Raw genomic sequence first — 22,397 nt, 5'->3', positions numbered from 1 at the left:
TTGGGACTTGTGTGGACTGTATAAAAGGTAAGCAGACTAACAAATCAACTAAAGGTAGCAAAAGGAGTTCTCAATTACTTGAGATCATACATACAGACATATGTGGACCTTTTCCTACCCCTTGCTTGAATGGTGAGAGATATTTTATCTCGTTTATTGATGCCTATTCAAGATATATGTATCTCTATTTTCTGTTTAACAAATCAGAAGCACTTGATGCTTTTAAAGTTTACAAAACAGAAGTAGAGAAACAAACTGGTGCTCAGATCAAAATTGTAAGATCTGATAGGGGTGGAGAATATTATGGTAGGGACACAAATAAGGGACAAGTTAAGGGTCCATTTGCTGAGTTCCTTGAAAGTGAAGGTATAATTGCTCAATATACTATGCCAGGAACACCACAACAAAATGGTGTGACAGAAAGAAGGAACCGGACATTAATGAACATGGTAAGAAGCATGATTAGCAAATCAAGTTTACCTTTATCCTTATGGAGTGAAGCCTTAAAAATCGCTGTGTATATTTTAAATAGGGTTCCATCCAAGGTTGTCCCCAAGACACCTTTTGAGTTATGGAAAGGATGGAAACCTAGTTTAAACCATTTACACATTTGGGAATGTCCAACTGAAGTGAGGGTTTATAACCCACAACTAAAGAAGTTGGATGAAAGAACAATAAGCGGTTATTTTATAGGCTATACAAGGGATTTAGGTTTTATTGTCCTTCTCATTCTCCTAAAATTGTTGAAACTAGAAACGGTAAATTTCTTGAGGAGCATGAAGAGAGTGGGAGTGGTTTGACTCAAAGGGTGGAATTGAAAGAAATAAGGGAACCACCTGTGGTACCTTTATATATTGGGAACTTGAATGTTACTCAAAAAAATTCTCATGAATTATCTGAACAAAAACAAGTTCAAGAGCCACCACCACTTGAGGAGCCACGTGAAGATCATCCTGCTTTACCTAAACCCACTGAAGAAGTGTCTGAACCAGTGGAAGTGAGAAAATCCTCAAGAATTCGAAAATCAACAATTTCTAGCGACTATGTTTTGTATATCCAAGAGTCTGATTGTTATATTGGACTAAAAGATGATCCATGCTCGTTTTCACAAGCCATGAGTGGAGAAAACTCCATACTTTGGTATGATGCCATGAAAGAAGAGTTAGAATCTATAGCTAAAAATAAAGTCTGGGATCTCATCGAATTACCAACGGGATCCTCTACCATAGGTTCCAAGTGGGTCTTTAAAACTAAAAGAGACTCATCTGGTAATATCGAATGATATAAAGCCAGACTTGTAGCCAAGGGTTTTACTCAAAGGGAAGGCATTTATTACCATGAAACCTTCTCTCCAGTATCAAAAAAGGATTCATTGATAATAATCATGGAATTAGTAGCTCATTTTAATTTAGAGTTACATTAAATGGATGTGAAAACAGCTTTCCTAAATGGAGATCTTGAAGAGGAGGTATACATGCGTCAGCCTGAAGGATTTTGTGATAAGGACAAAAGTCACCTTATTTGCAAGTTGAATAAATCTATTTGTGGGCTAAAACAGGCTTCCCGCCAATGGTATATTAAATTTCATAATGTTGTTTCTTCATTTGGATTTACGGAGAACATCATTGATCAGTATACCTTAAGATAAGTGAGAGCAAATATATTTTTCTAGTCCTATATGTGGATGATATTTTGCTTGCAAGTAGTGACTTGGGATTGTTGCATGAGACTAAATAGTTCCTTATCCAGAATTTTGAGATGAAGGATATGGGTGAAGCGTCTTATGTCATTGGCATAGAGATTTACAGAGACAGATCCCAAAGATTACTTGGACTGTCTCAAAAGGCCTACATTGAAAGAATTCTAGAAAGATTCAGGATGAAGAATTGTTCACCTATAGCAACACCCATATTTAAAGGTGACAAATTCTCATTGAATCAATGTCCACAAAATGCATTGGAAAAGGAGCAAATGAAAGACATTCCCTATGCTTCGCTTGTTGGGAGCCTTATGTATGCACATGTCTGTACTAGACCTGATATTGCTTTTGTGGTAGGAATGCTTGGCAGATATCAAAGTAACCCTGGTCTTGACCATTGGAAAGCTGGTAAAAGGGTCTTGAGATATTTGCAATGAACCAAGGATTTTAAGCTCACATACAAATATTCTGACTCATTGGAGGTGATTGGATATTCAGACTCTGATCTGGGTGGATGCAAAGATACTGGTAAATCTACTTCAGGATACATTTTCCTTCTTGGTGGAGGTGTTGTGTCTTGGAGAAGTGTCAAGCAGACCATTGTTGCAACATTCACAATGGAAGCTAAATTTATAGCATGCTATGAAGCTACATCACGGGCGTTATGGTTGAAAAACTTTATTTCCGGCCTTAGGATTGTCGATTCCATTTCAAGGCCATTGAGAATCTTTTGTGACAATTCAGCTGCAGTTTTCTTTTCTAAGAATAATAAAAGTGGCAGCCGAAGCAAGCACATCGACATAAAGTACTTGATGGTTAGAGACTATGTCAAGAAGCAAGATGTGAATTTTGAGCATATTAGTACTACTTTGATGATTGCTGATCCTATGACTAAAGGTCTGTCGGCTAATATTTTCAAGGATCATGTAACTCATATGGGGCTTAGTAGCTCAAGTTAGTCCTGCTTTGCTCTCCAACAGTTTGTTTAGACATTATGTTTATTTTGATATACATGACAATGCACACTTTTGGTTTTTCATGTATGATCATTGGATCAATAAAGTTGGACTCTCAATGACTTATATTAAGTTCATTCATAAAGTTGTTAGACAATTTGTTAGAATATATTGTGCATTGTAATACATGGAAGGAAGTGTTTGTCTAAAAGCATGACCGCCATGATTCGTGTAATAATATATTCTAGTTAAAGTGATTGTTGCATAACTTTTAGTTGAGTAATAAAGTTTGTGGCCATATTATATGTTTATTCCCATTAATGATTATCTGATTTTAATATGTGGGCCAAGTGGGAGAATGTTAGAAATTACCGTCTCTTGTAGAGACTTCTAGTGTGGCCCACATATAAGGTAATAAATTATTTACCTTGTCTCCCAAAGGAAATAATATACCAGATAATATTCTTTAGTTATGCATATATGGTAGTTTCTTTGATGGAAAGAAATTACCATATATTAAGAGTCCCTAGGGTAATTAAAATTTATGGAGAAGTCCCTAGGGCTAAAGTATTTGCCTAAGAGTCCGTAGCCTACCTATAAATATGCATGTGACTCCATCAGTCTGACATGCTACGATAGGCACATGCCAGAAGGCTCCTAGATTTTCTACCAACGTTTTACGAAGGTGATTCTCTACAACACTTGAACAACTATGGTTAAAGGTACGTTCCTATTAATATTCCGCTGCGTAGGATCCGTGAATGTATTCGAATTTCAACAATTTAACCATCTACCCTTTTTACCCTACCCGTTCAGCTCCGACCCGATATCCAAACCCACCCCAAAAGAACCTGAATTTTAATCCATACATATGGTTCTTCTCCTTCGTTTATATGGAGGAAACTGTTTCAGCCCATCTAAGGCTGCTGCATTCAAAAAAAAAAAGAAATCGGTATTTGGAAAAATTTATAGTAGAAATTTCAAGTTTGAGTTTTAAGAGTTGGTTGTGTCTCAAATCGGGAGCTGGAAAATTAAACTCAAATTGTGGATCATTGTTTGGACGATTTGGTATTCGAACACTTGAATAACTTTCAAGTTCTTTGTGATGCTGGTAGTTTGAGTTTGTGCGAAAATTTTAGATCTACCATTGATAAACAACTTTAGAAGTGGGTTTGATGTTTGAGCTCGAAAAAGGCGAACTGGGTATTTTAATTTCGTTGATGTTTGTTCGAATTTGTGCTTTCTGTTGTAATTAGTATTGTTTATCAAGCTTCAGTTGTTAGTACACTGTTGAAATTTGGATTGAAAAAGAAGAATCTCATTGCTAAAATTTTAAGAGCTATTGGTTCACAAAATTTAAAAAACAGAAATGTCATTGTTGAACCTTGAAGGTCTTGGGATTGAACTAGATTGAAAGGTTATTTGGGACAAATTTGAACTAGATTTGGTCGACATTTGAGAGCTGAAAATGCAGCAAGTGTTTATCTTCAAGAACTTTACATAATTCTGAAAATTGCTGCAATTTTACAATTGCAGTTTAAGGTGTTCTAACTTCATTTCTTTGTTTACTCTTGGCTAGATTAGCTTAGCATTAATACATATTAACTAAAATCTTGTTTTTTGCTTTCTTAAATTGTCTGTGCTAAGTTTGTTCGCACTAGATTAGCTTAGGCCGTTGAAAAAAATAAGTTCTTATGGAGAGAGAATTTTATAAAAGAAAGACCTAATGTAAAGAAAGAGTTCACCAGTAATGTAAATGGGTCTGGAGTTACGGGTATGGATACTAGGTTGAAATGAAAATGGATCTGGATACTTAAAAAGCTGCCACGTGTACGTAGGGCACGACTCTGTTAAATGTAGGGGCAGAAATATTAAAATGGGTAACAACAGGGGTAGATAGTAAAGCATAGTATAACGGGGGTATTAATAACTATTTTTCTATAGTACCGGAATATATCTAGTCCTTTTCCGAATTAGTTTTCACTGGGTGGATAGATGTGAATTTTTTTTAATTTCTCATAGTTGAGGGGCATATCTAAGCAGTCCACTAAAAATAAAGACATATTTGGGATCAAACTCAAAATAAGGGTAAAGTTACTCTATTTCCTATAATCAATGGGTATTTTTTGCCCTTTTCCCTTCATATAAAACTGACTCTAATAAAACTCCACTGCTAGAACCCACATACATGTAAAATGACACTAATAGAACCCTAATCCTTGGACTTTATTTGTAGAATTCTGTTCGTTCGTAATCAATGCTCAAAAATTTATGAATTAGTCCATGATCGATTAGGCAAGCAGACAAACAAACTGTATTTTTTTAATCTCTCGCAATACTGTTTTATATTTATGATGAACTATATGGAAACTGACCCATTACTTCTTGTTTTTAATACACTAATTCTGTCAGATTAATGGGAAGATATTTAACGGGCATTAAACTTGTATTTTAGTCGACCATAATAGAATCTTGTAATTATTGTTTGGGTCTTGCAATTCTAAACTACTCCCTTACATTACGTTGCCTATATGGTTAAAATAATCATATTATTTTCAAGGTTTTAAAGATGTGGATGGGTTGGTTAGCCCGAAAATTGTCGTTTTCGGAAAAGAGAGCTAGCTAACGTGTTTTAATTCTTTGCCAAAGCAAACAACAAAAACAGGCAATCGGTAATAATGTAAAATACTTATAAAAATAAATCGACAGTCTAACTTGTCACCAAATTTCATTTAGACACCCTAACTAAGACCTTTTCCTACGAGACACTTAAACTTCAATCAATATATGTCAATTAAACACATATTTCATGAAATAATAGATTGAGTTCAGCGTGTGAATGCCACTTGTTGTGAGGTGAAAAATAAAGCCAATAATAACTATACGCGTCAGCATAGAAAAAGTCAGAATTAAAAGAAAAAGAACAGATGTAGTATTTTGAACATCAACGTACAAAAACAGGCAATCGGCAAAAGACCGTGATGGATTTAGTTTGTTTTGTGAAGTATCTATGTAATGACGTTTGTAATATTCTTGCCAGCAGAGCCGCACCTACATGGTGGCTTGAGGAGTCACGTGACCCCGTTAGCCTCGGCATAAATCTTGTATATACATATTATATATATTTATACATATATATGGGACCCCTTAAATATTTTAAGTGTGCCCCCTAAATAAAGAGGTGGATGAGAAAAGTAGTTGCTTTGGGCCCTTTAATTCCCAACAATGATGAGGACGTTGGTTCGAAACCCTTTACTTTTATCTCTTTTTTTTTTAAATTCAATTATAATTTATTACTAATATATAATAGTCAGCTTTATTAATATTTTAGTTCTTTGAATACAATATAATTTATATTTAATAACAAATTGCTTTTTTTGTTGCTTTTATCTTCTTCTTTTTTATTTCATTTATAGTTTAGTACTAATACATAATAGTTAACTTAATTAATTTTATTCTTTCTTTTCCCATAGTACCCATTTTGTGAAGAAATCTCTCTCTTATATATATATTTCTTTTTTTTATCGCTGGTTATTAGCATACAGTGATCCCCCGTCTTTCTTAAATCCTAGATCTGCCTCTGCTTGCCGGTATAAGCAACCTAAATATACCTGGGGGCATCTCTATAGGATGTAGTATTTTGAACATGTTCTAGTATTAATATAATATTCACTTTCTCAAAAAATAAGGTTCTTCAGATATAATGCTTTACAATTTAATATAGTGCTATTAAAGGATATAATGCTTTAAAGTTTAAATCTTCTAAGATTGTAGACTCCATTTCAATTTATATGATATAATTTATTTTGAAGTTTGCTAAAATAAAATTACACATATACTTAAAAATTATTAATTTTAACATAAAAATGACACGACATTATTGAAACTACAAAGTCTAAAAATACTCTGACACAACTTACGCAACAAAATTGTTTTTTGTGCTTAAATTTCACTAATTAAATACATACAGTCATATCAAATGAAATGAAAAAAGTATCAATAAGATGTAAGTGTATACGGTCGAAATCAGGTACGCCCGATTACACGGGCTCGAGGGGTCGCCTTAAGCCCGAATTCAGGATGGGTCGAGTTCGAGCTCGATGGACCAAGCTCGAGCCCGATGACAGAGTACAAGGCCCGATGATCGAAGTATGCATGAGTATCGAAGCCGAGTATGCCCAATCCCGAGATGGTACCATTATGAGATTGTAACAGAAATAGCAAGATTCATGCCACGTCCCCAAAATCATGGCGTAAATTCCGGAATAAATTTGTACGAATTGGTACGAATCCGTACTAGGCGGTTAGACAGTTGTCCCAATAAGATTCCTTACTGTAAATAAAAATGTACCTTATTTAGGATTCACCTATTATATAAATTAAGGGGACCCCAATCATTTGTAACGATCATCAATGATTGACAAAGAATATACTCTCTTACTTTATTGCTCATATTTCATCAGAATTGTCCTTTAACTTTATTGTTCTTGACCTACCTCGAGGCCACCTTAGCTCTAGGTCGAGACTGGCTTCCGTACTGGTTTGATTTTACTTCTTTCATTTATACATTAGATTTCTTGGTTATTAATTGGTACTGAATTAAATCACATATCTTTAAAACCATAAACAAGTTTAATTGTTACTCGTATTTTCGAGGTAAATAGTTTGGCGTCAATCGTGGGGCTAAAGATATTAGTGGTTATTTCAGTAGTAATTCGGATAACACACGTTATTTTCACACTTGTTCTTGTCAAGAATTTTTTGTTCTCAGGATAAAACATGTCAAACTCACAAAATACACATGTACACGGCAATGATGGTCTTGGATTTCACGGGGAAAATAATAATGTAGCTGCTCTGGGAGCCAGTGTATCACCGATTAACCCTGGGGAAGTGCCAAATGTGGAACCAGTCGATGTTAGTTCACACATAGCTTTGAATGCAGATTTAGGTGCAAATCCCGGAGGAAGTGTGCGCGGGGAAGCCCGATCTGGCGGCCAAGGAACACAGGGTATATGAGATGGGGGAGTTAGCCTCCAGGTAATATTCGAGATGTTACAAGTTCAACAGATTGCTATTTCTCAGCTTCAAAGCTAGCATAAAACTCCAAGTGTGGTCGAACCAAAAGTCACTCGCCGAACTGAACCAGTGCCAGAGAGATCGAACAGGAATGGCTCGGGGGTTGATCCCACGGTTATGAGGATGCTCGAGGAACTCACTAAGACGATCGAGTTGGGGGAGAAAAAGATTGAGGATAATGACAAAAAAGTGAAGACTTATAACTCCCGTGTTCATCAAATACCGGGGGCACCCCCGGTTTTGAAAGGTTTGGATGCCAGGAAATTCATACAATAGTCATTCCCTCCGAGTGCGGCTCCGAAGCCCATCCCTAAAAAGTTTCGCATGCCCAATATACCTAAATACAACGGAATGAGCGATCCTAATGAACACATTACCTCGTACACTTGTGGGATTAAAGGAAACGACTTAAATGACGATGAGATCGAGTCGGTATTGTTGAAAAAATTTGGGGAAACTTTGTCGAAAGGAATCATGATTTGATATCACAACTTGCCACCGAATTCTATCGATCCATTTGCTATGTGAGCAGACGCCTTTGTGAAAGCACATGCCGGGGCCATAAAGGCTGCGACAAGGAAATCAGACGTTTTTAAGATAAAACAGAGGAATGATGAGATGCTAAGGGAGTTCGTATCCCGATTTCAAATGGAGCGAATGGAATTACCACCGTTCTTGGATAATTGGGCAGTACAAGAAGAAGAGAATTATCTTACTCCTCGAACTTTCATTGTTCCCGAAGAGTCAGATGAAACCAAGTCAACGGTCGAGAACTGGAACAGGTCATGCTGATCGAGTACATGCCCGTGAAAAAGGTATACCTGGAAACGAGGTTAACCCCCGAACTTAGAAAAAAACTCATTCAATTTCTTATCAATAACATGGATTGTTTATCTTGGTCATATTTAGACATGACAGGGATCCCACTGGAAATAACAATACACCAGCTAAGCCTCGACCCCAGGTTAAAACCAGTAAAGCAAAAAAGAAGGCCCCAGTCCAAGGTGAAGCATGCATTCATAAATGATGAGGTAACTAAACTTCTTAAAATAGGATCTATTCAGGAGGTAAAGCACCCCAAATGGTTAGCCAACGTAGTTGTAGTCCCAAAAAAGGGGAACAAACTAAGAATATGTGTAGATTATAAGAATTTGAACAAGGCATTCCCTGAAGGCTCTTTTCCACTACCTAACATCGATCGCATGATCGATGCCACAACCGGCCACGAGATCCTTACCTTTCTCGATGCCTACTCAGGGTAAAATCAAATTTAGATGAACCCGGAGGACTAGGAGAAGACCTCGTTTATCACTAAGTTTGGAACATACTATTACAATGTAATGCCCTTCGGGCTAAAAAAATACTAGAGCTACATACTAACACCTAGTTAACAAAATGTTCAATGAACAGATAGGTAAATCAATGAAAGTTTACATTGACGATATGTTGGTTAAGTCCCTCCGTAGAGGACCATTTAACTCATTTGCAGGAAACATTCAAAATCTTGAGGAAGTACAACATGAAGCTTAACCCAGAAAAATGTGCCTTTGGGGGTCGGTTCGGGCAAGTTCCTCGGATTCATGGTATCAAACCGAGGGATCGAAATCAACCCCGACAAGATCAAGGCCATCAAATATATCACTATCATAGATAATGTGAAAGCTATACAAATGTTAACAGGACGGATAGCCTCCTTGGGTCGATTCATTTCTAGGTCATCGGATCAAAGCAACAAGTTCTTTTCCTTGCTCAAAAAGAAAAAGAATTTCGCATGGACCTCGGAATGCCAGCAAGCATTGGAGGAATTGAAGTGATATTTATCAAGCCCACCTCTGCTTCACACTCCGAAGGTGGATGAAAAGCTTTACTTATATTTGGCAGTATCCGAGATAGCGGTAAATGGGGTACTAGTTCGAGAAGAGCAAGGTACGGAATTCCCTATTTGTTATATAAGTCAGACTTTAGGAGATGCTGAAACTAGATACCCGCACTTAGAAAAATTAGCACATTAATAAGTGTATCTAGAAAACTAAATCCATATTTCCACTGTTACCCAATATATGTTTTAACCACTTATCCTCTCCGAATTTTTCTGCATAAGCCCGAACTATCAGGCCAATTGGCCAAATGGGCAGTCGAACTTGGCGAATACGATATCGAATATCAACCCCGAATGGCTATCAAGTCTCAAATCTTAGCTGACTTCATGCCCGATTTTACACCGACCCTCGTACCGGAAGTGGAAAAAGAACTTCTGCTAAAATCGAGTACATCATCGGGGGTATGGGCCCTCTTCATGGACGGTGCTTCAAATGTGAAAGGGTCTAGGCTTGGCATTGTTGTGAAGCCTCCTACAGGTAATGCTATTAGACAATCAATTAAAACTTCTAGTTGACTAATAATGAGGCCGAGTATGAGGCCATGATTGCAGGTCTCGAGCTAGCTAAAAGCTTGGGGGCCGAAGTCATTGAAGCCAAGTGCAATTCTCTGTTGGTGGTAATCAAGTAAATATAAGCTTTGAAGTTCGAGAGGATAGGAAGCAAAGATATTTGGACAAATTACATGTAACCTTGAATCGCTTCAAGGAGTGGACTCTAGATTATCTGCCTCGAGAACAAAACAGTGAGGCTGATGCACTTGCTAACTTGGGGTCATCAGTTAAAGAAGATGATATTGTCCTGGGAACTATCATCCAATTATCGAGATCTATGGTCGAAGAGGGTCATGCTGAGATAAATTCTACAAGTTTAACTTGGGATTGGAGGAATAAGTATATCGAATATTTGAAAAATGGAAAGCTCCCATTGGATCACAAAGAATCGAGGACTCCACGAACCAAGGCTGCTAGTTTCACATTGGATGAAGATGGAACATTAGACAGGAGGACGTTCGATGGACCATTGACGGTATGTTTTGGGCCGGGGGACACCAATTATGTTCTATGAGAAGTCCACGAAGGCACTTGTGGGTATCACTCCGGCGCCGAGTCTTTGATTCGCAAAATTATTAGATCAGGGTATTAATAGGATATCATGGAAAATGACACTAAGGAGTTTGTCAAAAAATGTGATAAATGTCAAAGGTTTGTACCGATGATTCATCAGCCCGGAGAGCAACTTCGCTCAATACTGTCCCCGTGGCCTTTCTGAAATGGGGAATGGATATCGTCGGCCCTCTACCAACGGCTCCGGGTAAAGCTAAATTTATTTTATTTATGACTTACTACTTTTCTAAATGGGTGGAAGCACAAGCCTTCGAGAAGGTCAGAGAAAAAGAAGTTATTGACTTCATTTGGGACCACATCATGTGTCGATTAGGGATACCTGCCGAAATCATATGCGATAACGACAAGCAATTCATCGGCAGCAAGGTAACGGAGTTCCTCAAAGAACACAAAATAAAAAGAATTTTATCAATGCCATATCATCCGATCGGGAACGGGCATGCCGAATCAACAAACAAGATTATCATTCAAAACTTGAAGAAAAGGTTGAACGACGCTAAAGGGAAATAGAGAGAAGTTCTGCTCGAGGTTCTTTGTGCATATCGAACAACATCAAAGTCCAGTACGGGGTCAATCCCATTCTCCTTAGTATATGGCTCCAAGGCCTTGATTCCAGTCGAGGTCAGGGAACCCAGCACTAGATTTCGACATGCATCGGAGGAATCAAATCACAAGGCTATGAATACTAGCCTCGAGCTATTAGATGAAAAATGAGAAGTTGCACTTGTTCGGATGGCCGCGCAGAAGCAAAGAATCGAGAGATATTATAATAGAAGGATCAACCTTCGACACTTTGGAATCGGGGACTTAGTTCTACGGAAAGCCACCCTCAATACTCGAGACCCGAATGAAGGGAAACTATGCCTAAATTAGGAAGGACTGTACCGAGTCATCAGAGTTGTTGGTAAAGGATCTTACAAACTTGGCATGATGGAACACGAACAATTGGAATGTATCATTACTCAAACGATATTACTACTAAGGTATGACCTTTTCCTTTTTTCCATTTGAATTTAAAACTAACTCATTGCAGGTGTTCGATCGAAGATGTTGAGGGCACCTTTTTACACGAAGACCTTAGATTTTAAAACACGCGTTGCACTCTTTTTCCCTTAGATCGGGTTTTATACCAAATGGGGTTTTCTGGTGAGGTTTTTAACGAGGCAACAACTATGTGCTACCTAAGGAGAATTCAACAGTATCCAAGAGGGTGACTGGGTTTTATTCCCTGTAGAGTACCTAATATATGAATATCATTTTTAAAACCAGACTTCTTTTCAATCAACCTCGAATACTAAGGGGCATCACCCTCGGAGGTTATATTTTTTAGGAAAATACTTCACCCCAAAGAGTGCCTTGATAGGAAAACTTTGTATGGGCCAAACGGTCAGATGAACTGTATCCATATAGAATAGTCAAGCCCCGATGGAAAAACATGTACGCATGTATCAATTATCCAAAGAAGCATTCTTTCTATATCAAAACACTTTGTGTCTCAAAGAAACTTGCTGCTATACGAACATCATACTTGTGATTCCACGAGAAACGACTCAAGGGCCAAAACGCAAATACACTTCAAATACTCGGGGACTGTCATCGACAGTCAACACATTCAAGTATCTAAACTCGAATTTATAAGACCTCAAAGAGGCATAGGCCATCATACTCGGGGACTAACCTTTTTAACAAGTTCGAAAGGTTATCGGAAAACAAGTCCAAAAGGCACACCTGAAGGCTACGACCATATTAAAACTACGTTCATATAAAAAAGGCTACGGCCAAAATCTTGCCGCTTGGAGACGTCCGACTTCCGCCATAATTTAAAGGCCTTCAAATACTTTGAAAACCCGGTTAAATAAGGCTACCCTCGGGAAAAGAAAATAAAAAAAGAGTTCGATAACATCAGCCTTCGAAAAAGCCCCAAGAGGTATTAAAACGAACGGGTTCTGATCGATTAAACCCTCAAAAAACCCAACAGGTACAAAAAACACATGCTAAGGCATAAAGAAATTTTCACTATGTCTTTTAACCGAAAAAAGGTAAAAATTATAACCGTCTTAGAGGCCGAATTGGCCTAACTTAAATAGCCTAAGGTCCGACCTAAAAGATCCTAAGGGCCAATATAAAAGAGCCTAAGGGCCGAAACATGTAGAGTTCGAGACCTTGCTCTCACTCAACTCGGACTCAAGAGTCACACCATCCCGAGCTCGCATCAAATCGACCTAAGCATAACTCGATGATTAAAAAAAACCTTAAGAGGTATTCTATTATAAGTTCAAAGATCGTCCATTGATCACCAAAAAACCTAATGGTTCGTTCTATTCTAAGTCCGAGCCCGTGCTCACTTGATCATTGAAATTGTAACATCAAAATTTTTCATAAATAAAGACGAAGTAGAATTCAATACAAATCCTAGATAAAGCGAAAAGAAAGGACATTTTTTATATTCATAAAGAGTATTTACAATGCCCACAAGGTTCCTTATACAAAAACAAAAACCAAAAGAGCTTAATTTACTTTGGGAGCCACGTCCTCGGGAACTGCATCCTCGGGAGCCACATCTTTGAGAGTCGCATCTTCAGGAATCTCCTCCTCGGGGATTTCATCCTCATAACCCCCGCTCTCGGAGCCACTGGCGGAATCTTCGTCATCAGAAAGTAAAGCGACAGCCTCGTCCTCCAAAGTTTTTGCCTTTTCAATATCAGCTGAAAGGTCGAAGCCACGACCGTGCACCTCCTCGAGAGTTTCTCTCTGGGATAATCGCCTGGCATGGTCGAGAGCACATGATAATTTACTTCAACCATAATGGAGATCTCCTGAACCCGAATGTTAGCAGCTTCGGCGTCAGCTCGATAAGAGGACACAAATGCCTCTGCATCAGATTTGGCCTTCGCAAGTTCGGCGGCCGATTTAGCTTCGAGCTCCTCAATCTTTCGGTTCTGGGCCAGGTTTTCCCCTTTACATTTTGAAGCTGGCGTTCAATTGAAGTCCGCTGATCCGGAATCGTGTCTTTCTCCGAGGCGAGACGATCCATATATTGCTTCCACCCCAAGGTCTCGGCCTCTTTCACCTTGAGCTCTTCTCGAAGCTACTCCACCAGCTCGCCCTTTTGCTGGGCCTGCAAAGTTGCAGTGTTAATCGCTAAATCAAATGAATGCATAACAAACCCTCAAAGGCTATATTACATTTTCAATAAGCTTAGTCTGTTCTTGATGAGCCTTCACCAATTCAACTCAGAGATCCCTAACCTCATCCTCTTTCTATACATAGAGGCACTTAAGGTCGTCCCTCTCTTCCACCAGCTTCTTGAGTTCGGCTTCGCATCGAGCAAGCTCGGCTCGAGATTTGAAAAATACTTGTCGATGAAGTGCCACGGCTTTCACACAAAGAGAAGGAGTCAGACTTAGAAAAACGAGAATAAAACTTGAGCGTAATTATGAAGACAAAAACTTACTTGTTTGAGAAGCCTCTGGGCCTCATCAAATATAAACGAGGCGTCAGGATCGGTACCATCTTCGACCCCTGCAAGGCACTCCCAAAAAATATCACTCGCTTCATGGGTCCTTCCCATATTAGGAGTCCTCCTGGCCTGGGCATCTCAAAATTCCCCTTCAAAGAACACAGGGCCCAATGGCCGAGTCATCTACATTAATTATCCCAAGTGATTCACTTGGGATATTATCCTCTCTTTGGAGGGCTACGAAACTAGGCTCCTCGGGCTCACCCACCAAATGTCCCCCAGAACGAGATGCATTTTTACCACCCGATGGCTCGGGGACTCTGATCAAGCTCCCCTCCAAAATTTCTTTGGTTCGAGAATGAACCGCATCATCCATTACCGGTTCGGCAGACTTTGAAGCCCCAGTACTCCCTCTTTCCCGAGCTACTAACAGATAGTCGTCATCTTCTCCCTCCTCCTCGTCATCCCAAAGGTGTTGGGCCACTTCTACAGATAGGGCCGCGGGATCGGCCCTAGTCTTTTTAGCCTTATTTTTCTTGGGCTTGGGGAATTCGCAGGCGAAGCCCTTTTCCTTTTCTTCTCCTTGGTTAGCTTTGTGATTTCTTCTTTACTAGGCGGGGGAGACCGCATAACAATAACGCCTCTGAGGTCTGCGTAATAGTAAAGTGAGTATTTCACTAAGAAGCATCAATCTGTGAACAAGAGAACTCACCATGATTTTTAGCTTCCCATCGACCCTTGGCCAAATCACGCCAACTGCGTTCCGAGTATGAAGAAGTAGAGGCCAGTTGTCGGACCCAACCTGCGAGGTCTGGAATCGCACCGGGGAACCAAGGGGCAGCTGCATCACCAAAAGGGAGTTAAATCGGAAGAATAGAGAAAGCAAAATATTGATCATTATCGATAAGCTTGCACTTACGTTTCATGTTCCATTCCTCGGGGAATGGCATCCTCTCGGCAGGGATCACATCGGAAGTCCTGATTTGGACAAACCGACTCATCTACCCTCGGTCTTTGTCCTCATCGATGCTAGAAAATAGCGACTTCGAGGATCGACGCTGGAGCTTTATCAAACCGCCTCGATAGAGGCTAGGGCTATATAGCCTGATCAAGTGGCCGAGGGTAAAAGGCATCTCCTCAATCTGGCCCGAGAAATACCTGATCAAATTGACGATGCGCTAGAAAGAAGGGTAGATCTAGCCAAGCATCACTTGGTATTGGTGGCAGAAATCAAGAATGACTGGATCTACGGGACCTAGTGATGGATCTGTGGGACCCAATGTGAAAGGGTAGGTATATACGATTAGGTACCCTACCTTATGGGTGGTGATGTTCTCTTCGGGGGAAGGGACCACAACATCCTTATTCTTCCAATTGCAATCCTTTCTCACTTGCTCAAGTTCATCTTCAGTTATCAAGCAGATGTATCGAGAAATGGGCTCACATCGGCCTGGTGTCGATGCAGGTTTATCGATTTTAAAATTGGAAGTTAGCTCGCATGGCCCGGGAATGCACTCCTTGATACGAGGTGGCACCACCGTTCTACCTTTGGCTGGCCGCGATGATGAGGAAGCTTTTTCTTTTTTAGGAAAGGTTTTAGATGTTTTAGCCATTGTTGTTGAGAAATTCAAAAGAAGAGAAGGCGTTGATGCTGTAGCAAGAACAAACTGAGAAAAAGGTGAACTCAGAGAAGATGAAGAAGCTAGTGAGATTTTAAGAATGATTTGAGAAGTAAAGATTGTAAAAATTGTGAAATTGGCTTATTTATAGAGGTCGTTTTAATGGTTTGGGGAAGCCAATGGCCGACCATCAGCTGCTTCCAATTAATGACCTTGGGAACTATGCAGAAGCGACCTTTTAATCACTTCAGTCACTGACGTCACAAGATAGACATCATGATCGAGGCATCGGAGCATCGAAGATCAAATTGTTTCTTATCATCTTACTCTAAGAAACGTGGGGACTATCTGTATACGGTCGAAATCAGGTATGCCTGATTTCACAGGCTCGAGGGGTCGACTTAAGCCCGTGTTCAGGATGGGTCGAGTTCGAGCTCAATGGACCAAGTTCGAGCCCGATGACAAAGTACATGTCCCGAGGATCGAAGTACGCGATGAGTATCGAAGCCAAGTATGCCTAACCCAGAGATGGTACCATTATGAGATTGTAACAGAAATAGCAAGATTCCCGCCACGTCTCCAAAATCATGGAGTAAATTCTGGAATAGATTTGTACGAATTGGTACGAATCCGTTCTAGGCGGTTAGATTGTTGTCCCAATAAGATTCCTTACTGTAAATAGAAATGTTTCTTATTTAGGATTCCCCTATTATATAAAGGGGACCCCAATCATTTGTAACGATCATCAATAATTGGCAAAGAATAGACTCTCTTACTTTCTTGATTACATTTCATCATAATTGTCCTTTAACTTTATTGTTCTTACTTTATTGTTCTTGACCTACCTTGAGGCCACCTTAGCTCGACGTCGAGACTGGCTTCCGTACTAGTTTGATTTTATTTACTTCTTTCATTTATACGTTAGATTTCTTGGTTATTAATTGGTATTGAATTAAATTACATATCTTTAAAATCATAAACAAGTTTAATTGTTACTCGTATTTTTGAGGTAAACAGTATGCGTTCCACCACCATCTTTTCTCATTCCTTTCAAGGGCGGAGCTATCCTTTCCGAGGGTAATCAATTAACATACCTTCTCCTGAAAATTATATGTGTATAAATAAGTATGTACATTATTTGTTGAATTTCTTTGGCTTCTTTATGTGTTTACTTCTTTATATTTTAACTTCCTTTAGTGAAAATTTTGGCTATGCCACCAGGGGCGGATGTAATGTATTTTCGACGGTTTCAATTGAACCCATATCTTTTAATGCGGAGTAAAAATTTATATTTAAGAATTTATTAAAACTGTAAAAAAGTAGATATGAACACATAACTTTAAAAATATAATGGGTTCAATGCTAAAAAAAGTTAAAATTTGAACCTGTAAGATTTGAATCTTGGATCAGCCTCTCTGTATGCCACTGATTCCATGTCAAAATTTTGAAAAACACTTGCACATACATGTATTATCTCATTCACTAAGAAGAAAATAAAAATAAAAATACAACTGAAAAAAGGAAAACACCTATATTTACGCATTATCACTTTGCCTATGTAGTAGAGGTACTGTGGTAGTGGCCGAACCAGAATCCATGCCTATGTCTTCAACACAAATTTCCTCTTTAGCTTTTCCCCACATCACAGAGTAGAAACCCAAAGCTATGATCGTTCCACCAATTACACTGCAAATATTAATATTTTATTCAAAGATCAATTAGTCATCAACTAATAAATTAAAGACTAAAAGAAACAATTAATCTTCAAGTTTTTGGAGTTAAAAAGACTAACTTTCCAACATGAAGAACATCACCAAGAAAAGTAACCCCCAATATTACAGCAGCTACCATTCCAAGTGGCTTAACCATTACAACAAAAACAGGTCCCTTTTTCTTTAATGCCCAAACAAAAATAAGACTTCTAAGGAAAACCATCAAAATTGCCTGCAAAAAACATAAAATAAGCTCGTTTTGTTAGTGTTAAGTGCATCCATCTTTTTCACTCCATATGTCTAAAAATGAACAACTTGTTTTTAGGTTTGAGGATCATATACATTTAATTTTATGTTTCGATTCTAACATAGATTTCTTAATTTTTATATATAATTAATATTTACATATTCAAAAACTAATTATGAATTCAATCTTTTTAATCGTTAATAATCTAAAAAAGCTTGAAAAAAATTTCGTAGTCAATAGATTTTTCTTTTGGACTCAAATCGTGTAACTTTAAAATGCACGATATAAGTTTTAATGGCGCACTACCAATAAACTATCTATTTAGTATAAAATTGATCGGATGGTCCTCGCTACTTTAATTAGCAGCAGTTTATGTAACTACCACGTGATATGAATATATTGGAAATGTTGGCCTAACTTATAGATTGTAATTAAACAGAATGTGAACTATAATTTTTCATCATAAGTTAATTACTTACAGCGTAACAAATAGTAATCAACTCCAAATCTGGCTTAAGTCTCCAAGAACTTGGATTTGGCTCAGCAATTAAGCCAACCACAGCTGACATAATTGTTACTAAGCCACAAGTAACTGTTGTCACCATAAATTCTTCTGGAAAATCATTTATAATCCATGCCTGAACATAAAACAATATAATCTCGACATTAAAAATTAAGCATTTTATTCTATCAGTATATAAAAATTAAACTCGATGAAAAAATTACCTGGACGATATATAAAAGTGCAAGCAAGAAGTTAGCACTACCAAGGAGAAAACCTCCGAGGATCCAATTTGATTTTGTAGTGATGAGTAGTTGATGAAAATATTTAGGAAATTTTGATTTATTGAAAAAAATGGGAGGGCCTCTATAAAAAGTCACAATCAGTGCCCCAATTAGTAATGTTATTGTCCCAATAAACTTTGCCAGACTGCTTTTCACTTTCAATCCTAACTTTTCCATCCTGCTCATAAGACAAAAGCAATGCCAAATATCACAAAATAATACTATTCAAAAAATAAAGTTTTTTTTTTTGGTTTTAACCATTCAGTCCAACGCGATCAGGAATTTTACAAAGAGTATTCAAAATTTAATATATATTTATAAAAAGTAAATTTTTTGACCTATATACATAATACTTATAATTTTCTATATACTCAACATAATTTTACGATGAAGTATGATCGATCTTCACTCTATGTGGCTACGCCTGTCCAAGGGCTTTCCATAATTCACTATCCAACTAATTTAGAGTAGTGGCATAGAGAGCAGGGCTCCCTATCAAAGCGGACTTTATTCCTAAGGCACGACTAGGGGTGGCAAAATGGTTAAATTCATATTATCTACTAAAAAATGAGTTGGATAATGAACTTTTTAAATACATGTCAAATATATATGAGAACTATATTATCCAATTAGAAAATGGATAACCAAGTGGATAACTAATAGGTTTAACTTCTACATTTGTAAAACCTCAAATTGGAGGTTCCTCAAGTTTGGGAGACTTTGAATTCTCCGAAAAGTGATCATATTCATGAAGCCATGGATAATATGATTACCCATATTATAGGCCGGTTAACCCGTTTTTTATCCGTATTAAATATGGATCGGATCGGATAATTTATCCGTTTTTTCATTACCCTTTTCAATCGGTCCCAAATCCAATCTGACCCGCCCGTTTGCCACTCTCAGGCACGACCACAAACTCTAATTAAAGGTGGAGAAAATTTTAATTTACTATTCAAACACATTCCATGTGGTGAAAAATAAAGTTAAAAACCTATTAGACAACACTAATGTTGTCAGGGTAGCTTATTAGACGACATAGTTGATGTCAAAGTGGTTGAAAATTATTGGAGTTAATAAACTGCTCTTACCCGGCAATTGCAGCAATTAGGAAAGTGAAAGCCGGAACAAGATCTGTCATTGCTGAGGCCAGAGTTGGATTGCTATACTCTATCCCAAAATACAACAGTATTTGCACAGAGCAGCTTTTGTAATTGCCACAAATCAAAACATCTTAAACCATTAATCAACAGTCATAATAATTAACAAAAGAAAATTCAGCAATTCATCAAGTAGTACCTGAGAAGGGCAAGAAGAAGCATCCTACAGAACATTGAGAAATTGAGTTTTCTGCAAGGTCTGATTCTGCGGAATGCATATTAATCAAGAATATCAGTTAACAAAAAACTGCGATATATATATTTATGACAGATGACCACTTTTATGGCTTTGTATCTAGACATTGGCCAATTTTTCAAAAAATTGGACTCAAATTGTAATCACTTTCGAGCTTCAGACCACTAGTCAAATTTTGAAAAAGTAGCCACCTTCTAAATACAAGGATAAAAATGAAAAGAACCAAAGAAGTAAGGTAATAAAGTTTTGGAGAAATTAATTAACCTATGATGAATGAAGGTGGAAGGGAGGAGGAAGAACAAGGCCAAAGCATTGGAATAAAAGATGAAGACGAAATTGCTCATTCCTCTGGTGGTGGCTGCTTTATTCAGTGTGTTTAAACCTACTTCCATACATTCTACTGTCAACAACAGCGCTATTATCAGCAAACCTGAGCTCCACATTTTTTTCTGAGTCCCTTCTGCTGGATCCACCTCAACAAAAGACTTTTATGAAAAAGATTACTTGGACAAACGGCCTAGATTTTATAAATATGGACAAAACATTCAAAATTTGGAGTTTATGAGTTTTTATTGTGATTTAAAATTAATATACAATAATAACTAATTTTATCCCGTAAATCTCACTTAACAAAAAACGAGTTTGAAATTCTTATAATTTTTTGAAGAGAAAAAAAATACTAGTACTATTTGTTAGATGCCGCCTTCCCGGCCTTAAAAGAAAAAACACAATATTTTCAGTTTGGTTCTGATACTTCTAACTTTTATTTAATATTTATATTATAATTATTTATTTATCTTTAGAAGTATGATAATTGGCTAATTAGCGCATCTGATACCATATCCTGCTAATATACGACAGAAGAAAATTCGTTTTCTATAAGCTGTTTAAGCGCACTCATTGCCGCACACTACGTCGTGCTTCCCACATGTCCATCGAAGAGGCTTTCTTTAATCTAAATTTTACATCGGTTACAGTATTTATCTTTGGAGTTTATCAATTGCTTCTATTACCGAGCAGGGGCAGATGGGTTGGAGTGTAACACCACCCGGACGCCTTGGTTGAAACTTTGCATATGTAATGTCATGGGCTGCTTTCCAGACACGCCCCATGACCCCTTGGCCGCGCTCCATGGCGGCCTAGCAAACCTCACAATGCCTAGCGCCATGGTCGGCCCAGTGGTCTTGGCTGCGCCAAGTGACAAGCGCGTATGCGCCTCTGTCGCCCCACCGATGCCTCTCGCCAGCGCCCAAGGGCTGGCCAATGACAACAGCGCCGCGCGCCCTGACAATGTCGCGCGCGCAGATCCTGATGCCTCGCCAGCGCCCAGCTGCAGGCCCATTCCAGCAGCGCCTCGCGCACAGACCCTGATGCCAAGCACCAGTGCCCAGCCTCAGGCCAGCACATCAAGTGTCGCGCGCGCCCACAGCAACGCGCGCGCAGACCCTGACCCGCAAGACAAAGATGCTGCCATCGGACTTAGTTTTTCCTTGTAATAATCTAAGTCCTTTTCATTGTAATCATAGGCTAGTTTACATCATTTTCATTTCAGTGTGCTTCTACAGCTTTATTAGGACTAGTCTTGTAATGTTGGTTTATTTTTTTTAAGCATTATTAAGGGGGACCAAACAATCAAACATTTTCAAGCAAGCATTTTCTGGTGTCTCTCCCCCTCGACACCGCATCATTGTAATCAGCATTTTCATTCATCAATAAAATCATCATCATCATTCAAAACCCAATTCTCTCTCAAGCTTCCGCAATTGCCCACGACATTGGTTTTCCCGCACGGCACTGACAATCTAGTCTAGCGTGCGGAGGGGACCTCATTGGCGGACAACAACCGCACTGACATCGGTTGCTTAGCCTTACGTTGCCCTTCCAAAGAACATCAGGAAGGCATTGCGTAACAGTTGGTATCAGAGCCTAGGCTCGACATCGGACGAGGGAACACATTTGCCATCATCACCATTTCTGACCATGGTGAATCATGGGGAGCGTCTAGCATCCCTAGAAGAGACGGTTGACCGATTACGACCCATCGTGGATACGGTGCCTGATCAAAACAACAACCTAGTGCAAAGGTTGGACGACCTGGACCGCCGAATGCGGCAGGCCGAAAATGACATTGCAAACATCAGTCGTGACTCTGACGAGGACCGACAAACGACAGCCATTGAAACTGCCAATATTCATGGCAAATTTGAGGACCTCCAACAGGAGCGTGCCGACGATTTGGCCCATCAGCAACAAGAGGCAGACAAACTAACTGCCATGCAGCAAACCATAAACGACTTGACAGACAAGCTCAATGTTGTCAATGCTGCCTTACAGAGCCTACTTCGAGAAGGCGACAATCACATCAGGGGTGCAGCAAACCTCACCCCCATTCCACAAAATCTTAAGATACCGGAGCCAAAGCCATACGACGGATCCCGGGATGCTAAAGAAGTGGAAAACTTCATCTTCGACATCGAAC

The 22,397-nt window shown here is 38.7% G+C and overlaps 1 protein-coding gene across 1 annotated transcript; it reads right to left on the bottom strand.

The window, feature by feature from the left end:
- Positions 1-17,189: 17,189 nt before the first annotated feature.
- LOC104218313 (WAT1-related protein At3g28050-like) lies at positions 17,190-20,640 on the bottom strand. Its single transcript, XM_009768771.2, has 7 exons — positions 20,183-20,640; positions 19,862-19,927; positions 19,654-19,767; positions 18,503-18,740; positions 18,256-18,414; positions 17,610-17,761; positions 17,190-17,503 (listed from the first exon to the last, which is right to left on the bottom strand). The coding sequence occupies exons 1-7, from the start codon at positions 20,359-20,361 to the stop codon at positions 17,353-17,355; spliced, it is 1,059 nt and encodes a 352-aa protein (XP_009767073.1). The 5' UTR covers positions 20,362-20,640; the 3' UTR covers positions 17,190-17,352.
- Positions 20,641-22,397: the final 1,757 nt, after the last annotated feature.

Source organism: Nicotiana sylvestris, chromosome 10 (assembly GCF_000393655.2).
Source record: "Nicotiana sylvestris chromosome 10, ASM39365v2, whole genome shotgun sequence".
NCBI classification, from domain to species: Eukaryota; Viridiplantae; Streptophyta; class Magnoliopsida; order Solanales; family Solanaceae; genus Nicotiana; species Nicotiana sylvestris.
The sequence above is the reverse complement of the archived record's forward strand: the minus strand, read 5'-3'. Positions and strand labels throughout refer to the sequence as shown.

Coding starts and splice junctions, on each gene's coding strand:
- LOC104218313 (XM_009768771.2), bottom strand. CDS start 20,361: ATGTGGAGCTCAGGTTTGCTGATAATAGCGCTGTTGTTGACAGTAGAA. Junction 19,928..20,182: donor TCCACCTTCATTCATCATAG/GTTAATTAATTT, acceptor TGCATTCCGCAG/AATCAGACCTTGCAGAAAAC. Junction 17,762..18,255: donor TGATTACTATTTGTTACGCT/GTAAGTAATTAA, acceptor TGTTTTTTGCAG/GCAATTTTGATGGTTTTCCT.